At 44.4% G+C, this 12,764-nt stretch overlaps 1 protein-coding gene across 1 annotated transcript; it reads right to left on the minus strand.

The window, feature by feature from the left end:
• Positions 1-3,324: 3,324 nt before the first annotated feature.
• Positions 3,325-5,293, minus strand: LOC307248124 (complement C1q-like protein 2; the record flags this gene model as incomplete). The annotated part of the gene is made up of 2 exons (XM_080024381.1): positions 3,325-3,504; positions 4,727-5,293. The coding sequence occupies 2 exons, from the start codon at positions 5,291-5,293 to the stop codon at positions 3,325-3,327; spliced, it is 747 nt and encodes a 248-aa protein (XP_079880507.1).
• Positions 5,294-12,764: the final 7,471 nt, after the last annotated feature.

A 12,764-nucleotide genomic window follows, 5' to 3' on the forward strand; every position in this document is an offset into this window, starting at 1 on the left:
GCACTCTGGGGAAAAAAGAAAGTTATTGCATTGGAATAACCAAATTTGAGAAAGAAATGAACGTTTCATGGTTGTCCAGGCAGAGAGGATGGCAAAATGCATTCCATTCTTTTCCATATTTGATTACTGACCTGCATGCATGCAAAGTGTCCCCACCTAGACAATGGGGAACCGCATTGAATACGACCGTACAGTACATACACAATGGAGAGTGGGATGGAGTTGGAAGTACCGCCCAATTCTCTGCTTAAGCCTGCGTTACAGTCACCACAGCCGCAAGCCCTGGCCCCTTACATAATACTTGCCGTGCAGTGTCGTTTAGTGCGCGTGCCATAAATTACGTCATTGCGGTGCTTGCGACAGCACCGCCCGGCGATTTTGCTTGAGGGCAGGCAACTCCCAAATTTTTGGAACTCTGTGCTATGCACTACAGGCAATTTGAGTGGTACGATCTGTACGATCCATCCACGTGTGTCCACAAAAATAACCAGATGTCGTTGAATTCATGGAAGGAGATAGCTCTGCCCCTGCCCAAAGATTTGGACTATTTCAATATCTTGCGACTTCTTCATTATGATTACACCGGCAATTAGCAATAAATATATAAACATTTAACACTTTCTATTTTGATTTTACTCCACCTTTCTAGCTTTTCAGATCCTTCCCCCAGGACTTCTTTGTAATGTTTACAGCAGTTCTTTCAGCTCCCCCTGTCCATCAGGAGAAAATCGCCACGGCTTCTACATGGCAACGCACAACGATGAATGCTCGCGCTCTCTGGTGGTGCGCGCGCCCTGAGCCGCACGGTTTGCTTGCTTGCTTGCTTGCTATAAACAGAGGCTTTAGAGGACTATTTAGGTGATGGTGGGTGCATTTGACTGACTGGAAGTCGTCCGGAGGACGGATCTGAGTAACTGACCGTCCGGGAGAAAGTGTCAATTCAGCATTCTGCATTATTCTCAGCGTCTTATTCTCGACCCAAAACTAAATTTGTAGGTAAATGCCTTTTCCCTAAACCTGCTGACGATATAAATCGCACAGAGACGCAGAGCATTCAACGTTAAACAAAAGACTACAATGACGACAAGGGCTGTTCTGTAGCACTACCTGTCGAATACATTGCTTATGGTCGGCTCTCCTGCAGGGCTAAGGTCTTTTTTGTCGCCATCTCGGAGAAAATTTTATATTCATCTCTACATCCAAATTGAATACCAAATCCATTGGGCATCCCAAACTTGTCATTCATCAACAACTTGTCATTCATTAATAAATGGGTGAATCACTCTTAATTAGTTATCAGAGAAACTTAAATTTTTTCTAAGGCAATTTTCAGGTCCAAAAAATGCCATTTAGGGTGTTTTTTGTGCTGTAAAACGACAAAAACACCTTCAATTTGTCAGTGAGAAGTGTAAGAGAAGTGCACCACCTTAGGGCCGCTGCGCGTGTATTGATGCATTTTGTGGAGACTTCCTGTCTCATGAATAGCTATTTCAAAATCAAAGAGTCATGCTTTTATCTACAGTACATCTAGCCTTCATGACCGAATCAAGATTAGAGAAGTGGAATCTAAAAGCTGAAATCGAGCATGGGGTATTTTCTACACTTAGAAATGTTCACCAAAGAAATGAGCTGTGTCAAACAATATTTATTTTTAAGGTACATATGAGGACAAAATATTGCACGTTATATTTCATTACAAGACATCCATGTGTATCGCTACTTGCTCGTTGCCGATTTCGATACTCACACTGAATACCATGATTTTGTTTTTACGATATTAAATGCCGCTATAGGTAATAATCTTTTCTCCCTCATCGCATAAATGATATATTGGTACAGCAGGCGGAAGGACTTACTTCTGCACGGTGTAGCTTATAAATATCCACTGTCGTTTTGATTTTCATAAGCAAACAAAATTATATGCTTTGAAGGGCAAGTTTGATTTCAGAAAAAAGAGAAAAGATTTCAAACGGTACAATAATGTTCCCCAGGCAGCGCCGGGTGGAAACTGGAACGTCAACAAATCCACTTGTTATATGGATTTGACAGCGAATCAAATAGTCCTTCCCAGGCCCTGGATTGTTTTGTTCCATATTTTCAGGTAAATAACCAATTCAGCGAGTCTGTGTGGGGAGCTAGAGGTTCAAAGAACAGAACCAAAAGTAAAAAATATATGTATATTATGTCTACCTTTATCTCACTGTACTACAGAGGGACAGAAATGACGGCGCTGTGGACAGCGGAACGTCACGTTGATTCGTCCCAGAGGTTTGCGTCAGTGAGAGGTTACTATACACTCATCCACAGCAGCAAATGTAAAGGTGTCGTAAAGGGATGGTTCAGAATTTTTCAAGTTTATCCCTGTTCTACACTCACCTCTCATGTCGTACGTTTCAACCTTTTCTCCAACCTGGACGTGCAGTTCCTTACTCCTATCAGGAGTTCAATGCAAGTCATGCGGGACAAAATCCACAATCGGCAAAAACGCACTCCACGTTTCAGGCAAAGCCAACACAGTGCCACAGCAGTCTGAATTTCTCATGGTGCCGCGCTGTTAATGACGCTGAAGATGACTGCTTTTGCACTTTCGAGAAAATCGAAGAAATACTTTTAGAGGAGTGCAACAACCCTAGAATTTTTTTTTCCTATGGATTACTTACATTTCTCATATATTTATTTGATTATTCTTCAGAATTTCTTTAGATACGCGTGAGGTTATTATATAGCAGACAACCATTTTCAACAAGTCAAATACAAGTCAAATACAGTTAACTTTGTCAATTACTTTGCAAATACACAGGAAAAAAATGTATGGCATAATTCAGCAGGTCACCCATTCGGGTGTAACACCAAGAACAACACTGCGTCATGGCTCTGAAAATAGCACCAGCAAACATGGGATTTAGCAATAAAAATTTGCAGATTATTTTTTTTGATTTCTTGAATTTGCAAAGTCAGACTGCTGTGGCATCACGGTAGCTTTGCCTAAAACGCTCAGTTAGTTTTTGCCTTTAATGCAGATGGTGAATTTGTCCCCCATTACTTGCATTGAACTCCTGATGGAGAGAAACTGGGATATAAAACAGGGATCAACTGAAAAAAAATCCAAACTATTCCCTTAAGATGTTTCACCAAAACAACACAGTAGTATAAAATTGTTTCTTTCCACTGAAACAGAATATACAATGACTGGACGCGATTTTTAGATTTTGGGTTTAGGCACCTATCCCCAAAAAGTCAAACAAAATGGACTTTGTCACAGATACACATTGTCCATCACCGATATTTATGGTTGAAGGGCCACACAGGCAGTGGTTTAGGCGTTTAGTCAGGGTATAAAATGAAGCCGGAGAAGGTGCTGTATTTGTTGTTGTTGCCTCCGTGGGCTTTGCCTCCGTCCAGCTTGACGTAAATCTCATCACCAGAGTCCAGGTGCAGCACAGCGCTGTTGCTGGCGTAGTCGTAGTTCTGGTCGGCATCCTGCGCTATGGCACTAGCACGAACCTGGAGAGGGGAGGATACATGGTGAAGAGAATAGGATTGATTGCATTAGGATAGAATATGGTAAAATAGATGAGAATAGAATAGATGATATTAGAATGCAACATAATAGAATATGGTGTCAGAATAGGATAGATTAGTATAGAACAGAATAAATTATGTTCTAAAATAATGGGTTGTATGAGAATAGAAATGGATAGAACAGCATAGAATAGAACAGAACAATATGTAATAAACAGATTGAACAGAACAGCATAGAATAGAATGAAATAGAATAGAATATAATTGAATAGAATGGAATAGAATAGAGTGAAATAAAACACAATATGATAGAATGGAAAATAATAAAACGGAATGGAAAAATATATAACTAAATGATTCAATAGAACAGAACATCATATAATAGAATAAAATAGAACAGAATATAATAGAATGCAACATAACAACATGGACGACAATGGAATAAGATGAAATAATATATAATGAACAATATATAATATAATAATCATGATAATAGAAAATAGCAGAGCTGCATATAATAGAAAACAATAGAACAGAATAGAATAGAGTAGAATGGAATAAAACATAATTTAATACAATAGAACGGAATCAAACAGAATTTAATAGAATAACAGAACAGAATATAATCGAAGATGCTCCATATTCAGTAGATTCTACTTACCTATACCTATATTCATATTGCACTAAAACAGCTAGGACAGATTACTAATTTCTGCGAAGCACCTTTACAAACCACATCATGTTGTATTAAACATGTTATATACATATAATATAGAAGTTATATATAACATGCTGCTACAGGTGGATCCATATGGGCTGGAACTGAAGACATGTTATCATTTTAATGCCTCTAATAGCACTTAGAGAGTGCAGACTATAGAGCGTATTGAATATCGAGAATATAGAGAATATAGAATATTGGAAATATAGCATTTAGAAAATAGGGAATACAGAATTTAGAGAATATAGAATATAGGTAATATAGAATATAGGGAATATAGCATATAAGGAATATAGAATATAGAGAATATAGAATATAGGTAATATAGAATATAGAGAATATAGAATATAGAGAATGCCGAATAGAATACAGAATATGGAGAATACACCACAGCAGAGTGTGAGCAGTGATGATGAGGCGGTGTGTGTGGCACCGTGTCCGTGCGTAATTACGCAGTAACGGAGGTCCGGTTGTCCAAATTACCTGTCCGTTCTTGCACAGGTCTGCCCACATGCTGGTCCCGTCTCCCCCCCTCATCAGCACGTGGTAGGTGAAGAAGTAAATCCCGGACACCTGGCACGTGAACTTCCCGGTGCTCGCGTCGTAGTGGTTGCCCAAGTTCGTGATCACGTCGTCGAACTTCAACACCTCGTATCCCTCGTGGGGGTTCTTCAGACCCACGTAAAACGCGATTTTTGACCCGGCATCCGAGGCGTTTTGTCCGTGTGTGGCCCCCAGGTATCCCAGTTTGCCATCGCCGCCGCCGCGCTCGCCGGCCGGACCCCTCGGACCCGGCGGACCCGGCTCTCCGGCTGGGCCCTTGGGTCCGGGCTTGCCCGGCCGACCGGGCTCCCCGCGGCTCCCGTGCGCCATGGGCGGCGGCGGCGGTGGAGGGATGCCGTTCGCCACCTGCTTCGCGTCCGTGGCCGTGGGTTTGGGCACGTAGGGGTCACACACCATCCGACACGTGCCCATCATCTCGTAGTAGTGCGCGGAGGTCTCCGGGCTCCGGAGCACGAGTGGGAGGGCGACGATCAGGGCCAGCAGCATGGCGACGGAGACCACCACCACTAGGATCACCACCACGCACCGCCTGCGCGCACCACCACGGATACCCACGGACGACAGACAGTCCGTCCGGACGCTTGCGGACGGAATCTTGAAAGATGGGGGTGGGGTTGTGTGCGTGCGTGTGTGTGTGTGTGTGTGTGTGTGTGTGTGTGTGTGTGTGTGTGGGAGGGGGGTGGCGGGGGGCGGGCGTGTTTGGAAAAGAACTCCCCCCCAAAATAAACTCCAAAAACTAATAAATAATAAATAATAAAACGAATCACGGGAACCCTCAATCCAACTTGAGCTATTTGGGTTTGTTTGCTTTTTTTTTTTTTTTGAACGGCCTCGGGCGACTTGACCCGCTCCGGTGGGTTTTCCTCCGCGAATGACACCGTAGCAGCGGGAGCGCGTCGGGCGCGGCGGATGGATGGGGGCGCGGCGGCGGGGGTGGATGCTGACGCGAGCATTTCCCATCAGAACCACAAAACTGGGGGGGGGGGGGGGGGGCGGTAATGTTGATTGACATATTCAGGCTAATATAATATATCGTGCGTAAAACCATGGCGACATGGACACAGACGTCTTTGGAAAGCATTTTAACAAGTAGCCTACATTCACTGTGGAAGCTCGCAAGTCAAAGCAAACGAAATGAACCTTTTCTGATCTCATCGATTACTGAATTGTGAACATCATTTCATTTAACTTAATGTATCTATGCGGGTCTTGGGTCGGTCGGACGCTGTCCTTTCAGCACCGCCTACAGATTCAAGGCAGTCTCCACCCAGTGCCATCTACTGTACTGTAAACACCCCCCCCCCCCCCGATTCTAATGTGCTTATGGGTGCCACACATTCCTTCTCACTGATCGAAATGAAACGTGAATGTGTGACGTGTCAGAAGTCACCTCTGTTAAACAGAGATACCCAGAAGAAGTTTGAATATGAGAGATATTCTAACATTATAACTCCGCTACATCCAATAACGGATCAAAATCTTCTTTGTCAAGAAGTCGAATGTCTTCCACGAAATATGGAATGGGCGGCTTCAGGTTCACCTTATGAACAATTTGTCGCAAAATGTACGTTCTATTTTGGCAGCACTTTTTCAAAACACAGTTGACAAAATGCTTTGATGCTAAAGTTAAAAGTGTGTGTAGCTGACAGCTGAAATAAATGGATCCAGGTAAAAAGGGGGCGGAAAAGGATGAGATAGAGAAGAGAAGGGAGACATTAGTAAGTCATCGTCTACTGCCTACCGACAGTAGACGCTTGACTACCATTCATCCTTCGATGCTCAAACCTTTCCCTCATTCTTTGTAGATGGCTCCATTATTTATCAACCCCTGTGAGTACTTTCACAAGGAGCAATGTTTTACTCTAACAAACTTGCTTGGAATTTACCGCCACGTGTTGAAAATTGAAAGCCATCGATTTGGACAGGAATTGGAACGGCTAAAAACAAAATGTTCCCGGTAGGTCCCTTACAGTTAATGGCTGGAGGAAGGGAGAGCTGTGAACCCCAGAGCCGCTGGAATGGATCACGTGGCCCTCAGCCCAGCAGCAGAAGCTTTAGAGCTCAAGGTGAAGAGGAGACATTTATTTTATATATATATATAACTGTTTTTCAGAGAGAGCAGAGACATGGCTTAGCCGTACCCAAGCGGTCAGCGCACCCCCACATTGGCAATTTCATCTCAGATCAGACCTCAAAACGAGGGGTCCGCTCAGACCTGAAGGTGAGAAACAGGACAAGGGGTAAGGAGAGGAGGGGAAAATTGTGGGAAAAGTAGAAGTGCAAACAAACAACAGCTCTGGCGGTGCCACGGAACCATTTTGACTCTTGTGTTTTTCAAGTCAAGTCAAGTGAAGTTAATTTCTTCAGCCCTTAAACAGTGTAATCTCAAAGGGGCGTCACAGGCAGGCTTCACATTTCACACACATATCAACAGCTTCCCCTCCTCTTAACCCCATCCGGGCAAGGAAGAAAACCCCAAGAAGTGTTCGAAGCACTGAAATGAAAAACTAGTTCATAAGGTATCTAGAAAGCTAAAAAGCCAAATGTTACGGCCAGTTAGCAGAACAACAAAAGGAGGACCGACGCTGCTTTGACCGGGGAAGTGACCTTTCCGTAGGATTAGTGCAGTGGACTGTGTCCCTCAACCAATGTGAGCCACCCGCAAAAAAAACAACCTGCTGTCCACATGCGCTGGCGAGCTTAGACTGCCCTGTGGTGCTGCCATACTTCTAATCACACAGTGAATAAGTGGGCCGCTGTGTCACGGGGAACAGCGAATAATGCAGAGGACTACAGTACTTAGGGAGAGCGCTCTAATCTCTGTGCGTCAAGTCATTTGGGATGTCTTCACACACAAATCCTTCTCTCTGCCGGTCTTTGATTTTAGAGCGCTGAATGCACGGGAAACTCGCCCGCTCCTGCTCTAAGACCTGCGGGGTTATTGTTCACTGGGGGTTGCATGCTCTTTTGTCGCGTGCAAAAACCGCTACGCGTCTTCACACTCGCACGGGAGTGACACAGATGGAGACGTGTCGCTGTGGCTCGCTAGGTCAGTGGAAAGACCACATGGGAGAGATTTTTTTGGAATGCAGTGGGGGAAATAGCGGTCATGGTGGGGAGCTCAAAGTCCATCGTTGGCCATCGTGCACACCCTGCAATACTGCAACTCCTCCTGTTGTGAGCATCGTGAAAGTGCGGTTGCGGGGAAGAAATAAAGTATGTGAATAAAACTTAGAAGGACTGACATAACATGGAAGCCGCATCACATACTACAGTCACATACTACAGCGCAAAAAAAAATTGAGGGAAGCTGAGTGCGCCATCTAACCGCGCATCGTTGCCATTGCAGATCCTTCTCCTCCTATCTTACTACCAGAATAGAGTGCTGCAGGGATGACGCACTTTTTGTCGGCCAACCTGGAATTTAGAATCGTCCGGTTCCCTCAACAAAAAGCCAATGGGATTTTTCCAATGGATTTTGGATTAGTGCAGAAAATAAGCTCTGTGGCAAACAAACATTTTTGATACTTACACGTTTTGTCCAGAAAGATAGTCTCCACAAAGGAACACCACTTTAATGATTTTTAAAGCGTAAGTGCAATCGGCAGAAGTAAAAATGTAACATTAGGTGATAAAGGGACTACACTACGGACAGGCATCTAACCAAAAAACCCATTGACTTTGAGACGAGAACCGGAAGTGCAAAAATGGAAAATCCTTTTTAGGACTCCTTCCTGCAGCCCTCTATGCTACGTAGTCAGCAATGGTCCTCTATTTTTGGTAACTGAGTGCCTCAAGGGTACCTAGCATCCTAGCAACAGGGATCTGGGAGAATTACATTCTTTCGCCTTTTCCTGTCCTGAATTTTCCAGCTGGTCTTGAGTAGTTTTCTGTTGTTTCTAATGTAGTTTCTGCTGTTTTTTCTGTTGGTGTTTCTTTGCTGCTGCTGCTGCTGCTGCTGCTGCTGTTACAGTTGTTGTTTCTGTTGTTGCTGCCGTTTTTGTTTCTGCTGTTGTTGCTGCTGGTGTTGTCGCTGCTGGTGTTGTCATTGATGCAGCTAACCTTATACCTAAACATAACCATTTCTAATCTTATACCTTAACTTAACCATCTCCAACCGTATACCTTTATTTAAACATCTCTAACCTTATACTTCACCTTAACCATCTCTAACATCTCTAACCTGAGTGACTTTTCCGGTTCTTGTGAGAGCTACCACTTCCGGTTCCAGTGACGTCTTTGCTTGTGCGTTGCTGTTGTTGTTTTTGCTGTTGTTTTGTTGTTGTTGTTGCTGGTGTTGATGTTGCTGCTGCTGCTGTTGTTGTTATTTCTGTGGCTGCTGCTGCTGTTGCTGGTGCTGTTGCTGGTTTTGGTACTGTGGTTGCAGTTGTCTTTTAATACTGTTCTGGTTGTTGTTTTGTTGTTTTTGTTGTTGTTGCTGCTGCATTTTTGTTGCTGTTGTTTCAGGGGCATTCTTTTGTAATGACCAGCTGACAACAATGTTCTCTCTTTCATTTTTGTATTTCTTTGTCAAGCGCGTTATGTTGCCCTGGTATGAAATACGCTTTATGAATAAAGTGTGACTTTAGTTGACTAGTTTACAGACCTCTAATTTAACACCCTGTCTACCAACACACAACACAAAGAGTCCTATGTTGTGGAACTGTCATACCCACGCCAAGTCTTAATAACAGTGATGTACTATCACATAGCACAGCTATACTTCCAAATAGGCCAAATGGACACAGGCCAATGGACCCCAAGGCTCTTTTTGGAAGGCTCAGGGGCCCTAAGCATTGGAGGCCCACGTGCCCTAGGCATCAGAGATGCACTGTAGGGGCGCTAGACATTGGGCCCTGACCCCTGATGCCTAACCCATTGTAACTACCGCAGTCATATAGTTGTGGGTCATTGTTGTTGTTTTTCAGACTATAATAGACTACAATTATGTGTAATTAGCAAGGCTATATTACCAAATAGGTCAACTGGACACAGACCCAGGGGACCCGAGGCATCAGAGATCCAGGGGCCTTTAGACACCTGAAGATTTCCCAAATATTTGTGTCTGCTTCTTTAATGGGTGCTAATGATATCAAGCTAACCATTACCATTCAAATGATTTGCTATGTCTGACATCCGCTGCCACCATTAACTACGTAACTCCCCTCGTGGGGTCCAATTGGGAAAGCCAAACCTGCTTGTGCTGTAGTACGGTTCTGTACCTTTTGAAGAAACGCAAGCTTGCGAGGCGACATCAACTTGCACCATCAGCGATGCCGTCAGTGTGTGGCGAAGGGGGGTTGGGGCGTTGCGGCCATCGTTTGGAGGCATACAGGCCACTGATGTCTCCGTGAATGTCGCTCCGCTCCGACACCGAAGCCTTTCGCTGGCGACGCAGACGGGGCATTGTTAAACACACGCTTTGACACTGACCTATATGAGAGCAACGAGAGGAAGATTGACAGAGCGAGTGAGTCATTTCTTCTCTCTCAAGGAGGCATTAGGCATCACTCATGAGTCGCTACTTTAATGCTGATTAACTCCCCCCCCCCCCCCCCCCCCCCGAAGGATTACTTGGACCTAAATCACGTCAGCAGCAATGCAGGGCAGCCTGAACTCTTTACCATAGGAAGCCTCAGGTCGTCCTTTCTAAGGGTGGCGTTTTGGAATGGATTGAAAAAAAACACGGCGTTCCTTCCCAGTGATACCCACTAAACCGTAGTCATGGCATCCATCTTTCATGTCAAGGAAACCCCACTGACATCCGCCCAGGTTAAACTTCTGCACACTGGTCGTTATGGTCCCGATGAGTGATTACTGTAAGAAGGAGGGGAGATCAGATGGATGTGAAAGTCCAAGGGTTGAGTTCCTGCAACCTTATTACCCTCTACAAAGCAGAAAAAAAATCATTTTCCATCTCACACCAAATCCGAAAAACGCATTAGACAGTCGGATCCTTCCCCCCTAGCGGCCGCCGGATGAACTGCGTCTGGGTTTGGGATCACAAAATACGACAGGGAAAATGAGAGAGCTGGTGTTTTCCATTACAGCAGCGAGTATTTTGCTCGGCTGGACATTCACTATTTTCCCATGAACGAGAGCTTAAAGGTCCCTTTAAATGGTGTTGGCAAAGTGCGAAAAAAATAAACATTAATATTTTGATAATGTTTTAAGACCAGTTCCAATAAAAAAAAAAACAAACAAACTTGAATCACGTAACTTCCAGTAGTATGGTTGGACTGAAGATTGTCCTGTGAGTTGAAAAAGGTTAACGTGTCCAGGAGCCTTGATCGTACGCGGAAATTCTCCAAGGGGATCAACGGACTTCTGGTTTGTTGTTGTCGTTTGTCGGATGACTGTGAAGAAAACTTAAGGATTGGAAAAAGAAACACTATAAAGAGGTTGTGGGTGCTATGACCTAATCAGGCTCGGGCTCTTGTCGAGTCTAGACCAACGCTGTTGCTCTGCATTTGAACCAATAATGAAGTTGTGTCTTTGGTTTATCTATTCTTCACTCGAGAAGTAATCAGCGGTCATTTGCAGCCATAAGATAATCATTATTCTCGATGTATGCGTATCTCCTGGACTTCTGCTGACATGCCTTAATTATGCAAATATAATAATGTGCTACTGAAAATATGTGACAATTTGTACTTCTGTGCTCCACGTAATTCAAAGTATTATGAGAGAGAGATGGGGAGGTGAAAATTAGAGATTACCAATGTGGATGCATGAGTGTGTGTGTGTGTGTGTGTGTGTGTGTGTGTGTGTGTGTGTGTGTGTGTGTGTGTGTGTGTGTGTGTGTGTGCGGGTGTGTGTGTGTGTGTGTGTGTGTGTGTGTGTGTGCGGGTGTCCATGTGTGAGAGTCAGTGTTAGAGAGGCCTGGATGCAGCCCTTGGAGCCCGGGGTCTTCAACCTTTTGCAAGTGGCAAAGGCAGACGTGACGAAGTCATGTTGACAGTGCGTGGCCCCGGGGCAGCGCGTCCTTTAAAACCGCAATTTTGCCTTTTTTCATCCCAAAAGTCCACGGCCTCGGCCATCCAATAATCTGGTCGTACCGGCAGAAAGTTAAAGCGTTTTGAGACGTCTGAAGCTTTCGAGGAAATTGTGCCACAGGTCAGCATGTCCCCCCCCACCCCACAATATAACAGCGTGAGGTCTTTTAGAAGGAATTTTTGAAATAGAGGTTGTTTCTTATTTCCCTTAGATTTGTCGATCAATCATGAATTTACAAATAAAATAAAATACAAAACATAAGAACATATATCTATATTAAAACATGAAAAGCACTAGCACCATGTGTCGATTACGCACATTTGAGAATTTTTCGTATTTTTCGAGCTTATAGAGCTTATTGTGCGTAATCACCGGGTGTCATGACATTTCACTGCATATATGTACGACCGTATGTGTACGTATGTGACCAATAATCTCTTGAACTTGACCTTGAACTTGAACCTAGCAGTATTTATTGTTACACTAATGTTGTTGTTACACTGATCTCTGTCTCTGTTCTTCTCCCTTGTAAGTCGCTTTGGATAAGAGCGTCCGCTAAATGACTAAATGGAAATGGAAATGTAAAAAAAAGTAATGGGCGGTGTGTCATAATAATGAAAGCAACATATTTATTATTGCTACGACGATGATAATTGTCTTCTATTCACTGACATATTTTCAAGTTATATGCACAAATTGTACGATCGCATTTCTTTATTTCCTTCATTTTTTTTGGTTTTCCCACCCAACTCACCCTGCGGGCCGGAGTGAAGGCCCCCCCCCCGCGGGCCGTCCCTTCCCTACGACGCCCTTGCTTTATCTCTCGCGCGCAGAGGGGCGGGGCGCGGTGGGCGTGGCCTGGCCGGGCCCGGACGCGGTGGGCGTGGCCTGCGCGCCGTGCGCCGTCACGTGGCCCGGAAGCGGCAGCGCGGCCAGGGCGCAGGGAGCTGCGGACGAGAGG

Source organism: Zeus faber (assembly GCF_960531495.2).
Source record: "Zeus faber genome assembly, chromosome: 2".
NCBI classification, from domain to species: Eukaryota; Metazoa; Chordata; class Actinopteri; order Zeiformes; family Zeidae; genus Zeus; species Zeus faber.